We start from the raw sequence: 18,201 nt of genomic DNA on the forward strand, positions 1-18,201 counted from the left end.
GACTAACTTCCTAATTACAGGTCCAGTTTGGGACCCTCCAAGACTACTTCAAGGCTCTCCATGACGACGTGAAACTGTCCGACTTCCCGACACTCTCAGGCGATTTCTTCACTTACGCGGACCGGAACCAGCACTACTGGAGTGGCTATTTTACGTCCAGGCCTTTTTATAAAAACATGGATAGGGTCCTACTTGCGTATGTCAGGTACAAAGAAATTACGTATTTGTACTTAGATCGAATGAAAACGTCGAAGAATTAATTTTCGAATATAATATTTAGGCAGGCCACATGCAGTTGGAATTTCGAAGGCAAGAAATCTATACTAAACACGGACTTAACTCACAGAATTTTTTTATGGAATATCCGTTAACATTTTCTCCGCTTCGAAATTCCGCACGGTAGCTTGTGCATTCGAAATCCCGCATGTAGAAAAGTCGTTCTTAATGCATGTTTTCCGTAGATGCTACATGGGTCACATCACACAGTTGCAAATATAGGTATAAATTCCCTTCGGAATGCGTTGTAATGTGCATCACAGGACTGAAGCGAGTGGAGATATTTATTATTTATAGCTCCAGCCCCCTTATTTATTTTTGCGATATCTGATATCCAATAATATTTAAATAACTTCTCTGGATTGGATCGAAATTAGGTCTTTTTGCATAAAATTGACTATATCGTCGGTTAAAAGGTAAAACTCACTAATAGCCTAATTGGCCAAAGGGAGATAATTAAGATTTTGTATTTTTTCATTATGAAAAATCACTAAAGGACTGGTATGTATTAAAACGTGAAGGACACCACAGACTTACTGAATTTTTCTTGTCATAGATGTTCTTCCCAATAAAGCAAAATTGAAAAAATCTAGTTTTTGAACAAAATGTCACTTAATGAGTTTTACCTTTTAACCGACGATATTGCAGTTTCTAGGTGTTCAGGGAATGAATCCAGTAAACGCGAGTTCTTTCTTTTCTTAGCAACAACAATACCTCCTTAAACTCCGTCCGGGGTCGATTCGTGCGCTGAGAAAAATATTTGTATGGCCAACATTTGTTTTCCTCGTGACTTTTGGTGTAATTTGTTCTTGTCTATGTGCCTGTCTATGGTTTCCTTAGTGCGGGGCTATGAGTGGGTGCGTTATTCATTTTTTCGTTATTTATTGCAACCGCAATTACAAAACCATCAAGTTCCACATTTGCTGCTAGAATGTCTGGATTCAATGCCTCGTCTCAACTGAGACTTGTTATACCGAATTGAAATAAACGACCGTGTGTGATGCATATTTATTATACGGAATCTCGAATCGATATTCTAAAAAGGCATTCCGAAACGGAATTCCGACTGTGTGTGGCCGAATTTAAACATGCTACAATTTCAAAGATCTGGAAGTGAAGTTCACTTTTTTCTTTGAAGTCGGTTTAAGAAGTAAATTAACTTCTAGGGCAGCGGATTCAGTAATGGTGCAAGCAATATCTTCAGGCCTTGTAAGTAAAGTACTGGAATTGCAACTTCGCGACCGTATGACGCAGGCGCGGAACTCGCTATCACTGTTCCAGCATCATGACGGGATCACTGGTACCTGCAGGGATGAAGTACGAGAAGACTATGCTAAGAAGTAAGTTAATTTACTAAGGGTCAAAACTCACACGTATACATACTCTAGTAATCTTACATTCGCCTGCTGCTAACATGCCTGTTATAGTCTGTCTTTTTTGAAGACGGAGTAAAATGGCATTTGTAGAGTTGCCAGTTTTCATAAAATTTTAAATAGTTATGTTGCTGTTATCGATATATTGTGAAAGAAGATAAAAATTTAAAATATGTCTCCGATTTGTATTTTTTATAAACGTTATTTAAGTACAGTGTATGTATCTATGATCTTAAAAAAATTGACAATACAAATGAACTTGTGCTCAGTAATTGGGTGAATAATGGGTGATAGAAATCTAAAGATGATTCAAATTCACTACACATCGAACCGCACTATGCGTGTGTTTTATTTTTTATGGACTAGAGAAGTGCGCAGACCGTAAAATCGACACGGTGCTGATGCGTGCAGATGGGTGGGGTTGAACCCTGAGGCCGACATTACTTTTAGAAGCAAATGGTCCTTAAAAAAGGCACTTTTTTATATTACAATTACCCATTTTCAGATTGTTAACAGCAATAAAACACGCCCAATCTGCAATCCAACAAGCCTCGTACTTACTTCTCCAAAAACCTCAAATCGTAGACCAAACCCAAAAGGACATATTCTTCGACGTAGATGACATCTGGAGGAAACATGACGAAATACCATCGAGGATCACGATCGCATTGGATGCTGTATCTCCATCTAGACGTGTTGTTCTTTACAACGCGCTTGCTTTTAAGAGAACCGAGATTTTGACATTAATTGTTAGTTCGCCACATGTTGAGGTGAGTTTAAACATGAAACGACCATATTTTTTATTATATTTTTTTATGTTGATAGTCACTTTTATTATTGATACAACGATCGAACAACACAAAGAAAAAATCCCTCGGTCTAACTGGAACCAGCGCCTGTTGCTACACCGGGGCCACCGCTTTACTAACTAAGCAACAGATGTACAACATAAAAGTAAATACACTACAAGTGGTTAGTGGGTGTGGCACATGTGCCAACAGTACTCGGAGTTCCACATACTTGAGCTTACTCCGCCATTTTAGCTTTGTATGTTGGAAGAATGGCATAAGTGGAGTTAAGTCAAAAACGTTTATTGCTCCATTAGATACAGAAAAATGTAAAACATGTCCTCTCCAATTCTTGTAACTCTAGCGACTAATATTGCAGATAGAGTTACAATAATTGGAGAGGATGTGTATGTGTATTTTTCTGTATTTAATTTAACAATAAACATGTTTGGCGTAACTCCACTTATGCCAATCGTCCATGGAGGGTGCGATAGAAAATAACCGCTGTATCCGTCCTTTACCCGCACAGGTGTACGATCCAGAAGGAAACCCGCTAATGGCGCAAGTGTCACCCATAGTAGCAGGTGAAAGACGACTTGGCTTCGCTGCTAGCAAGTTCCAGTTGTCGTTCCCCGTGAGCGTGCTCCCGCTGGCTGCCGTCGGGTACACTGTCTCGTTGAGAGACAGCTCCGCAATTAACAAGTGAGTTTTTATCATATATTATGTTATAATGACCGGTTACACGAGTGTATCAAGCCGATTGATCAATTGGTTGTTTGCGTCCAAGTATACGCTTCTATAATAATGTATCAACCGGAATCTTCATTTCAAAATTTGCCATTTACGGAGTTTATAACTATAGTGAAACAAAATTTTTATTATTGATACAAAATCGAACAATACCAAGAAAAATTCCTTCGAGCAAGACTCTAACCAGCATCTGTTGTCACACCGAGGCCACTTAACAACTTTATATTAAAGATTTACTTGGATGACAAAAAATCCATGGTAGCGACCTGTTCAGCTCTTTCAGGATGTCTCGATTTATGATATTTGAAATAAATATTGTAAATGGTGATCTGTGTACAAATGTTTATTTACAAAAAAACAAACCCTGTAGTTTCTTACTCATTCTTCTCAGGGGAATCTGCCTTACGAATGAGCAGGCTTTGAATCAAAATGACGATTTCAAATGTAATTTGAAAATGACAAATAATACTATGTTGGTCTTTGCTCGTACGTACTTACGTAGGCATACGAGCGTGCTGCGTAAGTGTTTTCGTACATTAGTTCACGTGAAAGAAATAGAGGGAGAAAGTCAAGGGAACTACCGTAATTAAGACAAAGTTTTAGTTTATTCTAATTTCTATTATTAATTAATAATAAATTGAACTTAATAAAAATTAATTCAATAAAATAATTTGTAAAACTTAATGTAGCGTAAATTGGAACGTTTTCTTTGTAAAATTAAAAATAAGGTATTTAATTTATAACTATTGTAACTATAGTGGAAAAAATAGGGTGGTTTGCATCAATATTGACATAACTGGTTGAAGACTGTACCACCTCAGTCAACCGTGACCATGGGACCTGTAAAGCGCCCGAAACGTCGGTTTGTTTGAAAAAACAAATATACGCGATTTAAATCCGGAAAAATAGTTTCATTTCCTACGTGTAACAATCGCGAAAACCTAAGAACTCGATAAGACAAAGTTATTAATTATGTTCATCGTATTAACCAATCACAAATCTTTCAGATACACATCGTACGCTCGCGTGCGTATCTACAACGCGGATTACTGGAATGTGGATCTCCCAAAGATGTTCGCTGTGGAACAGGTGCAGGGACGTCTATCCGAAGATGTGTCTTTCAAGTTAGGCAATACTGGCGTTGTAGCTGATATGAAAGGGTTATTGAAAAGTATATCTACTGACGGGAAACCTGTGCCTATTCATATGGACTATGTTCAGTAAGTATTTGGTCACTTTTTAGCTTAAATTACCAATTTGAATGTCATTCTAGTAGTAGTAGAGCTCCTTGTTGTGAGGGTTACTGCATTTCGGCTTCAAAAGGTAAGCGCGTTCGCGAACTGCATCCCATTCTTATTCGTTCCGAATCCGGCGCTATGTAAATCTAGAAAACTCGGACCCTTTCTTCCACTTCAGACCGGAACAGCACCATATTTACCGACCCGATACGAGAAAGGCACTATAACCTGCGCGCGCACGGGAACCTTATAAGTTCAGGTTCTGACCCCAGAGCAGCCAGCGTACAGAGTTGTCACAGACCTCTGTCACTTGTCTAGACGTGGGCTGGAGTTTCACCCCTATGTTATGGTGGGAGTGGAATTCCTTACCTGCGGACTTGTTCCCCAAACGTTATAACTTGGACCTTTTCAAGGCGAGAGTGAATAGGTATTATTTAGACTCATTTAAGGAACTATACTGTGTTGTATGGAGTTTGTTGTGTGTATGTATTGTGTATTTCAGTTTATGAACCAAATAAAATAAAATGTTGGGATTTTCAGTTACGACAGTAAAAAAGAGCACGACAACAACAGTGGCGGGTATCTGTTCGTGCCGTCCGGTCCGGCGGCGCCTTTCACTCCGGAGCCGTATCCGGAACTGGTCATAACCGAGGGCATACATAAATCCACGTTGTACACTTCATTAATTGGTCCGAAGAAGGCTGAAGTGATATTGTCGGTACGTTTTTAATTTAAGCTGTACCCCCCCTGGGTGTTCTAAGAAAAATAATTACTCATTACATGGCTTACGATGTAGATGATGAAATAAAATTTTAAGCACAAATGGAGCGCATATAGTACATCTACAATGTTTAAAATTCTAATATTGAAGAGTCGGTACTACCTTTGCTCGAATCCAAATTATCCCGTACTAATACAGTTCATTTATTCATTAATTTCCAAGAGATATGCCTCGCTTATCTCCAATGGAAATAAAAACTCGTGGTCGCTCCGTCTTTCTCATTTATTAGTCTACATAGGTTGCAGAATTGAGAAGTCAAAATGTTTTTGTCTCAACATATACTGATCTCAAAATATACAATTCTTCAAGACTTCCACTCGCAAGATGTCCTATAAGTAACTTTAACAAACAAAAAAAATATAATTGGTACTGAAAATCAAACAAATTAAACTCTCCTGTCCCCTTGTTCAATGGTATCTTATGATACGATGTAGATGATCCACTAACATTATATAGTAAACAGCGACAGACATTACCATATTGTATAATTTTTCAGATATCAATAAACAACAACCCATCCCTGCCTCAAAGCGAGATCGAGATCGGGAACACGTTCCTAATCGATCCTGCGTCAGACAATCTTGAACTTGCCATGCGATTCTCGACCAACATACAGAATGGCGACGTGTTCTATACTGATCTGAATGGCATGCAGGTATAGTTTTAACTTTATAATAACGGACATTTCGTATTTTACTACTTACTGCCTTATTGCTTAATTATACGTAATCAAAAGTGCATCTCAATGGTCCAAAGTGTCCAAATGGTCCAAGTTAAGCCGGGTACTCATTAGCGAGCTGTAACTGTAACGTGACGTGACGTAACGAAGTTCTGGTGTGTACGCGTGAAACAGTCTTCACTCGCTAGAACACGTACCTGGTTATCGTCAGCTACACGTACACATTTTTGGTAACAGAACATGCTACGGTCACAGTTAACTGTAAGAGATAAGATTGGAATTCGTTTGTCCTTTGAGTTACAACATGATATAATAATGATGTTGCCAGACCTCTGATTATGACAGAATCTGTATTTTGGATGAAGTTTCACAATTGTTGGAAGACTTGTGAATCCGCAACCGCTCTTGTTACAAAAATAACTAATTTTAAGGGCGCTTTCAAATTAGACGCTTGTAGAATCGCTGTAGTGTTGCGACAGCCGCTACTACTAAATTTCAGACTATAGTCTATCTAGTCTAAGTTTATAAGCAGCAGTGGAGTTCCTTATGAAAGAGTTTGTCCATTGAAGTACTGCCACCTTATCTATTTCTGCCGCCAAATACTGCGTTCCGGTTTTGAAGTGGTGGTGGTGCTGGTAAAATTACAGACACTTGTCAACTTAGTACTGTCTCAGGGTGGCAGGCTCAGTGGCAGTACCCATAAGACCTTTGCGAAGCTCTGAATGACACTGCAACGGTTATGGACTCACGTGTAGCGTATCACCAGACGCACGACTTGGTCACTTGATTTGAAAAAATGCATTTCAGATGATTAAACGACGGTACTTCGAGAAGCTTCCAATCCAGGCCAACTACTATCCTTTACCAGCGGCCGCATACATTGAAGATGATAACACTCGTTTCACTATACTCACGTCTACGCCTTTGGGAATGGCGGCCTTGCAACCGGGTCAGATGGAGGTATAAATTTATAGTAAAATTCCAATGAACAATATTTAGTGTTTTTTTTTAAAAACTCAAAATTTTATAACATGTATTAACTATAACACTTTTATATTCAATTTACCTTTTTTTAGAGTTACTCGCAAATGTGACACAATTTTAATATGCCTTATCGGCGGAATAGCAATATGTAACGTCTGGGCGGTATAAATGTTACTCTATTTGTAATTGCTTCCTTACGTCTCTTGTAACATAATATACGACTGTATTGTAGTACCAAAGTATTTATGTTTATTTTTTAAATAAATATAGTGTTTTTTTAAAAGGAAATGTATGGGGAAATCCGAAAGAAGATACAAGGAAACTGTCTTAGAAACCATTAAGTCTTTTTTTGTGAAAACAGTTTTTGTATAGTCAATTTTTAGCGTGAGTTGTCAATAAAAAATGAATAAAAGTGTTCAAATTTTTTTAGTGCTGATCAACTCACTTTTGTATAAGGACCATTTCATTGTATGAGACGAAAAAAATCGAGACAGCAGAAGGTTGTCAAATTTCATAAAATGGTTTTCATACAAAATGTATAATTTTTTAATATAGTATTGATTTATTATTTATTGTTCCTAAGACAGTTTCCTTGTATCTTCTATGGTTTCGGATTTCCCCATACTGTCCTATTTAAAAAAAAAACACTAATCTAATATACAGAATATTAGACAACATCACAATGTTGTTCTTATCCCAAAGTAAGTAACTAAGCACTTGTGTAATGTAAATCAGAAACAACGACGGTACCACGAACACCCAGACCCGGGACAATATAGAAATGCTAGTTTCTGCATTGACCCAGCCGGGAATCGAACCCGGGACCTCAGAGATGGCGATGTCATGAAAACCGGTGTGCGAGCCATTGAGATTTTATTTCGTCGTTATTTATTTTTTCATTTTTATAGAAAAGCCAACTGATGCATAGGTTCTTTTTAATGTCGTTATTGTTAACGTGTTGTGCTGCGTCTTTTGAAGTGAATCCCTCATCGAGTCCGCGTTAAAATACAGATATTATCTTGTGCATTAGCATGTTGAAGCTTACTGGCATGTGGACTCCAACCTACACTCTTCACGAAGTGAATACTGCGAATCAGGTTAGGAAAACTCCAATACAAATAGTCATTGACGCATTATTCTCAGGTAATGCAAGACAGGCGGCTGAGTCGTGACGATAACCGCGGCATGAACCAAGGCGTACAGGACAACGTTCGCACCCGGCACACGTTCAGACTCGTGCTCGAAAGCGCTAATAGCCCCTGTCAAGTAAGTAATCAGAATTAAATGTGAAGGTGAACTTCCAATAGTTTACAATGTCTAAGGCAGAAAAAATATTATATATATATATATATATACATATATAAAGACATAACGGTTCCTAAGACAGTATCCTTGTATCACCTACGGTTTCGAATTTCCTCAAACTGTCCCAGTTAAAAAAAATCACACTGTATATGTATATGTATATTAAAATGTGTGCTGTGGCATATCTATAATAATAATAAATTCAGCGTCCGTTTAATTATATCTACTTTTGAATGTTGAGGATAGTTCTAATTGGGCACAGATACCTACTATATTGATTTTTAAGTGTTTTTTTTTTCTATATTGTTTGTGTCTGATGTATGTTATTATGCCGTAAATAAAAAATAAAATAAAATAGGATATTAATAAATCAATTATAAATATCTGTGCAGAGGGGGCCATGGCACAGCAATGGCGGCGGTGAACGCGGCCGAGCTCCTAAACTATTTTTTTTTTAAACTACTAATTGGGAAAACGATATCCCGAACAACACAAAGGTGGCGATGGCAGGCGAACATAAAAACACGTTCGAACCGAACGATCTACTTTTGTAATCGTGAAATTAAGGCGTCAGAAATCGACGCTACGCGACTGCATTTAGTATAGTACAATCTAACGAACAATAATTTCATTCTATTTCAGAACAAAACCCACCCAGAAAACCCAAGTGGTCAACTGACACTTGGCACTCACGTGTCCCAACAAATGTTGCTACAACCTATAATAACGATGCACTACACAGCGCAAGATGACGGCTCTCGACCGGTATTTTCGCGGCCGATAACAAACGCTGCTGATGTCGTATTGGGATCTTTCCGACCGCATGTTATAAGCAAGGTATAATTGATCATGGGTTTTTGACATGCAAATTCTTCTTGTAATATTATAATACTTGCTTGGGTCGAGCCGCAGGGACACTGGCTTTATTTCAGAATTTATTCTTTTACAAACTATAAAGCCATTTGAAAAGCGTATATTGTATACTATACGTGTTCTGTTTAGTTTAGTTGATATTAAAAAAAATTGGTATACCAATGTAGAGTACCTTTTGAATACAACAGTTTTCTTGTAAAATGTCGAGGTAAGTTTGTGTATGTTTTTTATCGTGAAAGTTTTTAGGAAATGTGTTTTCCCACCGTACTAATCAGAGTATATCCTCAATAATACAGGGTGGCGCAATAGAACGTGCATAAATTAAGTATAGGCTAAAAAAATAAATACAAAAGGTATATTTGAAATAAAAGCTATGATGAATAGGTAATTAAACGAAGTTTATTTTTTAAAAATAACGTCATCTAAATGACGGCCCTCTCGAAGATGGCACTCCTCTAAACGCGAACGCAGATTTGTGAAAACTTTTCTTAATAAATCTGGGGTGATTGCTGCCATTTCCCCACGGATATTTTCCTTTAGTTGCCTGATGTTCCTCGGATTGTTCATGTACACTTTGTGTTTGAGGTATCCCCACAAAAAAAAGTCAGGAGGCGTCAAGTCAGGGCTACGTGGGGGCCAGGGGATATCACCTCTTTTGGAAATTAGTCTAGCTGGAAACATCTGTCTCACAACCGCCATAGAGTCATTCGATGTGTGACAGGTCGCTCCGTCTTGTTGGAACCAAGTCCTCGTATTCGCTATTCTTGATCTCGCAAGCTCTGGAGTCAAATATCCTTCTAACATCGCAACATAGCGGTCGGTGTTAACGGTGATGTTTCGTCCTCGTGAATCTTCAAAAAAGAAAGGGCCAATAATTCCTTTGCTTGAGATTGCTGCCCATACCGTTACTTTCGGACTATGCAGTGGTTTTTGATGTTTCATTTTTGGATTCTCGTCATTCCAATAACGACAATTTTGTCGGTTTACGAACCCATTTAAATGAAAATGAGCCTCGTCAGAAAAAAGAATGTTCTCAAAAGTGGAAAATCGACGAAGCATTTCTTCAGCAAATGCTAACCTTGCTCCAAAGTCGGTATCTTTTAATTCCTGTGTTAACTGGAGCTTATAGGGATGCAGTTTAAGATCCAACTTCAAAATTCGCTGTAAACTTCGTCGCGACAAGTTTAAAGCCGCCGATCGCTTCCGAGTAGACACTTGCGGATTTTCTCGTACTGAGTCCTTCACCCTCTCAATATTGTCTGTGGTCCTAGACGTTCTTGGACGACCTTTTGCTGATTGTTTAAACGTGGAACCGGTCTCTTCAAAGCGCTTTATCCATATTTTAATTAAATTTGCACTCGGAGCTTCATTGATGTGTATTAATCCATATTCAGAGCAATACAGTCGCCTTGTAGAGATGTATGAACGACCGTTCTCGTAAAACGTGCGAACACAAAAAGCGCGACGCTTCCCGTCGAAGTGACTCATGGCTACTAAAACTTCACGAGTGCCACTATCTAATCACGCTAGGCTCCCCCCTCCCACGCACTCTTTACCGCGCGAAAAAAGATGACGCAATATGCACGTTCTATTGCGCCACCCTGTACTATATGTATATTTTTTTCAAATTGATTGCTTCAACACTTTCACTGTTGTGGAAACAACCAAAGACATTTGAGGTTGTATAGACTCTTAATTATAGAATAAATAATTTGATAATTTAGGTAACTTTTTACATAACGTCGTCTGTGGTCTAACGGCTTACATCGTGGGTGCTGGATGAGGAGGTCCCGGGTTGGATTCCCGGTAGGACCAATTTAGGAATAACTTTTCTAAATTGGTACTATTCTGGGTGTTCTAAAAGTACCCCAGAATACCGTTGCTCTGGTACTTTTAGTATCTGGTTCATGATCTAAAAATAAGGAGAAAAGTTTATGAGAAGATTTCTGATACAGGACAAACAAAATAAAGATAGTAGCCATTATTACTTGGATAGACTGTGTGAAAGATGATATTTGTGCGTCTATATATCCCTTCATATAGAGATACAATTATCATTTTTAGAGATTCAATTATCAATTATAAAGATGACACTGGTGATAGAGGGCGAAAACATACTGCGTTATGCTAGGCTAGAGTGAATGAATAGGTAATTTTTAGATAAAACGCGTACCATCGTCCCTAAACATCAGGTAAGATTGTGGCCGAACGTCCTTCTATTTTTCATATTAAAAAAACTGCGATATAAATTAAATTTAAATATAATTTTATTCAATTATTTCCTTTATAGTCGGTATTTTCATTGTTTCAAAAATTGTATGAACATTTCGAAATTGCCAGTGAAATTATTTCCTTCTGACTTTTTTCTTGCATCGTAGACAAAGTGAGGCAAATAATATAACACCACTTAGCGGAGATATCTCCTATGTCAAGATAACGAAGTCTTATTACACGCCTACCACTTAATTGAGTCGCTTAGTGAATAAGCTGCGCGAGAAGAGTGACAGTTTACGTAACAATTATGTCGCACTGCACACGGTATAATTTGAACAAGATTTCACTGTCGATATTCAATAACAAGTTGATCGTAAAAAGTGCCAAATGACTTGTCTATTCATTTCAATTATCAATAAAATATTTTTTTTATTGTCGTTTCACATAACAACAATTGACTAATTTAGGGTCCACTGAAAATCAGCATTACATTCTTTTCTCGGCGCTGACAATAGCTAAGTGGGATCCTTTTACATACGCCACGGCCGCACACATGACATTCACTTTAGTTGTGTTGAATATTTATTGTTTTGCTGTGTTGTGGGGTATGATTTTTTTTTTTATTTCATTTTTTTATTATTTTATTTTATTTTAATTTTTAGCTTTATCTTTTTTTTATCTTTATTGCTGTGTATTCTTGAGGCACACCTCAAAGGTAAAGTAATGATTTCTATTCTATTCTAGTTTGGTAGGCACTTTTTTCAATCAACTTGCTATTGATTATCGTCAGAAAAATCTTGTTGAAATTGTACCGTGTGCAGCTCGACATAACTGGTAAGCAAACTGTCACTCCTCCCGGACGTCGCAGCTACCTCGTAGTCGGTTCCTGGAACCGGTTCAGTTAAGCGGTATCCCTGTACTTGTTTAAACACTACTCCGGTAAGGCCATGAGCTCAATTGAAATCTGCGCCATCTTGCGGATTACAAAAGAATTGTTATCAGAAGTCAATATTTGAGCCACCACATCATTGTCCAGTACAAATGTATCAGTATTTATATCTAAAACTTTGTAAGAATTAAACAGAGATCGTGATTTTAATAGTAAAAGATTTTCAATCCTTCTTGCAGACAAAAGACGATAAAAAGGTGCAAGGCGTCGGCATGACCTTCCAGCGGGTGTACTTAGACGTGTGCTACGGTAACAAGGACATTGCCAAGTGGTATCCCGTTGGCGATGGACAGGTGACCAGCTTGTTTTTAATTATTGTATACTAGGAACTAGGAAATTACCAGGGATGGTAGCCCAGTGACGAACTAAATTTCAAGTCACGAAGTAAATTTTTGTTACTCCAGTGGAATCATATAAATTACAGTGTTCGTCCAGAGCACTTTGGTATAAAAATTTGCCACCACTGGACGTGAGTCTCCTTTAGTGAAAGAGTGATATCAACATGTTTTCTTTTATCCCTTAAAATATGATAGTTTAAACTAAACTAAACTTGCTCGTACAATAGAAAATGAGACCTGGTAGAATTAGGACATCTTGAAAAATTTACTCCTACGGTTCCACCACTGTTTTGAGTTATTTTAGGTTTTAACGACCGTTTTAAAATATTTACGTCCTGTTCTAAAATTAAATTTTAAACTTAATTAAGCCATCATAGTCATTGACTTACAATTATATGGACGTCGGGTCCGCGCTAAAAAGTGTCCGCACTTGTAAGGAGCTAAAATCGTATACAGAGCGCGACACTCCGCTTTAGTCTTCATTTGTTCTACGGACAGCGCGATACTGCGATGACATAACAATTTAAATTTCGAATAGGTTGACTTGGGACATTTTTTTCGTGGTTTTTGTATTAGACCCGTCGTCCATTTATTTGTAAGTCAATGATCATAGTTAAAAGTTTTATATGTTCAATAATGATTTGTTTTTCAGGTTCAACTCTCTGAATACCTGGATGTAACATCAAGTCAGATATACGAGAGCACGTTAACTTTTAATCGCATACGGAACCCTATACCTAACGGCGTACTCACTCTTTGCCCTATGGAAATACGTTCAGTGTTCGTCAATCATACTTTGAAGCACGATTGAGGTGTATAATTCATGTTTATATCCAGCTTTGGATTAGTGCGGATGACGGTGAGCCCTAGTCTGTTTAGTGAGAGTTAATAAATGGAAAACCATCCCAAGTTCAGGGTCTTGCAAGAAAGTTTTCACGCTGACTTTCGAGTTACATTGTGAGTACTTTTACGTACTATGTCCGATTATCATTTTTATTATAGACACATAGATATCAGTTCCGAATACAAGAAAACATCGAGTATATAACCAGAAACAGAGACGAAATAAGGGCCATATATTCCTGGTAACACAGCGATACAGCTCTTATAAATATCAACTCTCGTTTCCACTGAAATATAGACAGGCCAACTACTGACCTGTGTGTACGTCTTCGTGTATTCCAAAAAATATTCTGTATTTATTGTAATAAAGATATCTCTAACAATGCCGTGCTGTTCTTTTCGGTGGTGTGGGAAAAACAGCAAAACATCTAATTACAAAACAAACGGAATCACATTTCATTGGTAATTACATATGAAATTTGTAATTTTGCAATTTTCGTCCATTACAGCAAAGCTCAAGTTAACTGGTCGAATTGAAGTGAAACAGTTGACGACACCCATTGACGACACCCGTCAATTGTTTCGAAGTCGGGCTAGCCAATCGGAGCGCAGTTGTCACAGTAATAATATGGCAGAATAGTTTTCAAACAAATTAAATGACATTTCGCCTCTATTTCTGGTTATATACTCTATGCAAGAAAATGACAGTCCGAAATGGCACGGACGTCCGAAGTGTCATTTTATCTCTAGGTGTCCAAGCGACATTCGGATTTGAATCGGACTTAGTGCACATCCGACATCGATATCCGTAGTGAGTCCGGGAACTAGATTTGTATAGTCTTGGATTGGCAACGAATACGCATCGGATGCAGTGTACAAGCGCGCCTAGGTCCCTGGATCGTTGTTCAAATTTAAATTCATAATTCAAACGGAATTAAAGGATCACCACACTTATTGCCGCGGATTTGGCTTGAGTAGGGTGAAGAAAAACTTTCATAAGTTTCTCACAAGTGGCGCTACAGCAAAAGAACAAGTTTCGTAAGGTCTGCTGACTATCTATAGCTCAGTTGGTAAAAGCGGTAAGCCCCGGTTTGGCAAACAAAGGAGTTTTTTTATGTTTTGTTCGACCATACGACGAAGAACGAAGAAGACGTATTAATAATAATAATAATAAGAAACTAATGGAGTATTTGCGTAAATGAATATATGAATATCATGGTACAGGTTTACCGCTTAACTAAGTCGGTTCCTGAGGTAGCTCTGCAGTGCGGGAGGAGTGGCAGTTTACGTAAGTTATGTCGCGCTGCTGATATTGAATAGCAAGTTCATTGAAAGTAACTGTGAATCAATCCACAGATCAGAGCGTATGATCTTGAATACATCTCATAAAACAGTTTCAAAATTAATTTAGATAAAAAAATGTGAAGCCTAATTTCAATCGGTTACGACTTTAATTTAAACTGACACTAGCCAGTGAGAAATAACGTTCACGTGGCGCAGAAGTAGCGGCATTCGCCAAGTATGTACACTTATTGTACGTACTTAGATGTTGCCAAACTGCTTATCTTGCAGGCCAATATAAAATAGTATTAGCCTTACGATTCAATAGGGATTCAGAAAGAGACAGAAAGAGACTTGTTTAAATTACGAATACGGTCTAGACAATTTAATTTCATTGAAATGAATCGACACAAAAAATCGCTAGATGAGTCGTCCTTTCTAAAAATTTAATCTTAATGCGTATCCCTAGTGCGCGTCGGATGTAAGCTTCTGTGTTGCATGACTGATGTCACTACAACAGTAAAAACATCATGATATTCAATAAAATATATATTGACCAGAAAAAAAATTATATCCATGCAATAAGAGAAAGAAATAAGTTCTGCGTTTCGCCTGTGTAGAGTCCTTTCGTCCGTCATACACAACGTTTTTTTTGTTCATATTGCATTCACATTTCATATGACCGGCTAAACCAATTACGCGTCTATATGTGACTTCGAGTATATAACCAGAAGTAGAGATGAAATAAGGGCCATTCATACCTGGCAACTCATCAGGCAAATGGGCCTTATATCACTTTTAAATATCAACTCTCGTCTGCATTGAAATCACTGAAATAGTACAGCGCCAACAACTGACCTGTGTGTACGTCTCCGTATATTCCAAAAATATTCTGTATTTATGGTAATAAAGATACTATCTCTAACTATGGGGGTTGTTCCATTCGGTGGTGTGTTCAGTTATCGTCCATTATAGCAAAGCTCAAGTTAAAGCGGTCGATTTGAAGTGAAACAATTGACGACTCCCTTCAATTGTTTCGGATTCGGGCTGGCCAATCTGAGCGCAGTTGTCCTGAATGATATGGCTGAATAGTTTTCAAACAAATTAAATGACATTTAGTCTCTGTTTCTGGTTATATATTCGAAGATATGTGACAACAAAAAACAAACTAAACATAATCCAAAAACTGGTTATGACACGCTCATAGCCAGTTATGTTATTAAGTCTCACTAAACTGACAGAAAAGAGTGATTATGTGAGTAATTTGTATGCAATATATGTGTGATATTTTGATTATTATAGGAGATTATTATGCTTTTATCTCTTTCTTTTAGTTATTGGTTGTGTTCAAAGAGCAGAACTTAATGGTATTATGTAATAACAATGTGCAAAAATGTGTATTAAAAGCATTGTTTAAAAATTATGTACCTAAATAGGTCTTTTGAAATGTTATACCACACACATATAGATATTTCAGTTACAAGTGCATAATTATGAAAGGAAAATGATTTTTATTTGAATCTTTTAATTAATAATATTAACGATGTGACATATTATAATGCATAATACTTAAAATCAAATTATTTCCCTTGACTGTATTTCATAGGAGTAGAACTTTTTGCCGTGTACTGAATTTCCAGAAACCAACCTGCAAATTGTAAAGGTCAAAGTAAACGGACAAATGAGAAGAAATAAAGAGAAAGTAGAAGAAAGAGATATAAGCTGAATTAAACTTAATTATCAATTATGAAGAAGAGCGTTAAGGTCTTCACTCGTGTTTACCGCGTCTCACGGCAAGACGGCATCGCTTCTGCCTTCTGCTTTAGAAAAAGTAATGATACTCCTTAACGTACATTCGTGACTGAGCAACACTGTTTTATCATTCTATTCTTTATTGATTGTAATATGAAATCTTCACTATAATTTGATTTGCTTATTTTACTTTTGCCATATTTTAAGTGACAGTATCTTTAGGGAACAGATCTGCAGGTAGGGCAGGCAATAATACACTCCAATGCCTTACGCTAGGCGAGAGGCGATGCCGTCTGGGGACGCAACAATATAAGTGAATCTCTTAATTCTTTTCCATATGGTACTACGTGAACGTCGCTTCGCTCAAAGTGTGATAGGATACCTGTACTCTGGTGCGGTAGTATGCATAGTTAAACGCAATGACGTCACCACGGTCACATGTAACGCAACAGCCAAAATACCCTTTTTATGTAAATATAAGTTCTTATCTTAGATGGATAAGTAGTGAAGATAGTTGTACTTGTTTGCGTGATTTTATTACAGTCCGGACACATCAAAGGCAAGTGCCTAATTTTACGATCGGCTATTTTGCTGTAAATGTTACAATGCCTTGATGTGTTTGGACCCTTAGGGGTTTGTCCTTCCGTGTATTGAAATGTTTGCTCTATGAAAAAGTATGAATGGCTAAGCGTTCGTGCAGATTAGCGATGATACTCCGCGAGATAACCCCCCTAAGACCTAGTAAATTACAACCGTATACCTTGGTTCCAATGAAATGGAGTAGACAGAATGTGTAAGTTTATTACACTCGTCGAAAAAAAAACTATTTAGTTATCTTTATAACGTCGTCTGTCTAACGTCTTCGATGAACGTGTCTTGACACTTAATGGGTTAATTACTAAATACTTAATTATCAGCCAGTCTATATGTCGCACAATATCACAGGTAATCTGTACAGAAGCTTAACTATGTATGAATTTGAAGACTTCCGTGTTTATTCAGTAAATGATTATTACTAATTACAGGTTTCTTACCACGTCTTATCATCCCGTGATCAAGGAACGTGTAGCGGAACGGTTATACGTTCTTTGGTCACGGGATGACTGGCCAACGGCAGTTGACAGCTATAAGCACAGACATCTGTCGCCGTCGACGATCACTCTCATCTACATTTCTTGGGGCGCTACCATTGTCACTCACTCTTTCCGACATCTGAATGTGAAAAATTTAAGTCGAACCAGTTTGGTTTTTATTATTCATGTTGTGAACACTACTTATCAAATTCCAAGCATTGGGTAGTTAAGCCCGTCTTTACGATTCACCGTTTGGCATTTCGTTGTCTCTGGATGGCTTTCATAATAAAATTGGTATGTAGTGACAGTACTACATATTTTTCATATGGGTATTAGTGTAACTTCATACAAACTTAACAGCGCGACTTGTATTTGTATAAATGCATACTCTCGCATATTCGCATAATCTCGCCGTGCACTCGAGTTGCATAGTGTGGGTCATCCTACGCGACATTTGTTATAGAATATGTTTATGGTCGTTCAAACAAGAGTGCTTCAAATTCAGAATTGTTCAGCATTTCATATTCTTTTAAAATACTGTTTACAAGCTGTAAGTATAACTAAAATAATAATCTAACAACCCTACTCTCAGAGCGAATTGTAGGCGTATAAGTACATTAGAAATACTATGGAAAATATTGAATGAGGATCCCGAAAATTAAATGAAGACCTGGCTCAAAAGCTTGTATCCAAGCCAAGTGGGA

The 18,201-nt window shown here is 37.5% G+C and overlaps 1 protein-coding gene across 1 annotated transcript in view; it reads left to right on the forward strand.

Annotated features, from left to right (window-relative positions):
• LOC113226562 (alpha-mannosidase 2) overlaps positions 1-13,592 on the forward strand; it is a 34,942-nt gene extending 21,350 nt beyond the window's left edge. The window contains exons 10-21 of the mRNA XM_026459230.1: positions 21-205; positions 1,443-1,616; positions 2,155-2,419; positions 2,967-3,139; positions 4,195-4,407; positions 4,966-5,143; positions 5,703-5,861; positions 6,693-6,845; positions 8,013-8,135; positions 8,817-9,011; positions 12,390-12,503; positions 13,201-13,592. Of these exons, the coding sequence (XP_026315015.1) occupies positions 21-205; positions 1,443-1,616; positions 2,155-2,419; positions 2,967-3,139; positions 4,195-4,407; positions 4,966-5,143; positions 5,703-5,861; positions 6,693-6,845; positions 8,013-8,135; positions 8,817-9,011; positions 12,390-12,503; positions 13,201-13,359 (2,091 nt within the window). The 3' untranslated portion in view covers positions 13,360-13,592. The remainder of the gene's footprint in view (positions 1-20; positions 206-1,442; positions 1,617-2,154; positions 2,420-2,966; positions 3,140-4,194; positions 4,408-4,965; positions 5,144-5,702; positions 5,862-6,692; positions 6,846-8,012; positions 8,136-8,816; positions 9,012-12,389; positions 12,504-13,200) is intronic.
• Positions 13,593-18,201: the final 4,609 nt, after the last annotated feature.

This window comes from Hyposmocoma kahamanoa, unplaced genomic scaffold (assembly GCF_003589595.1).
Source record: "Hyposmocoma kahamanoa isolate Upper Pololo Valley unplaced genomic scaffold, ASM358959v1 192, whole genome shotgun sequence".
NCBI lineage: Eukaryota > Metazoa > Arthropoda > Insecta > Lepidoptera > Cosmopterigidae > Hyposmocoma > Hyposmocoma kahamanoa.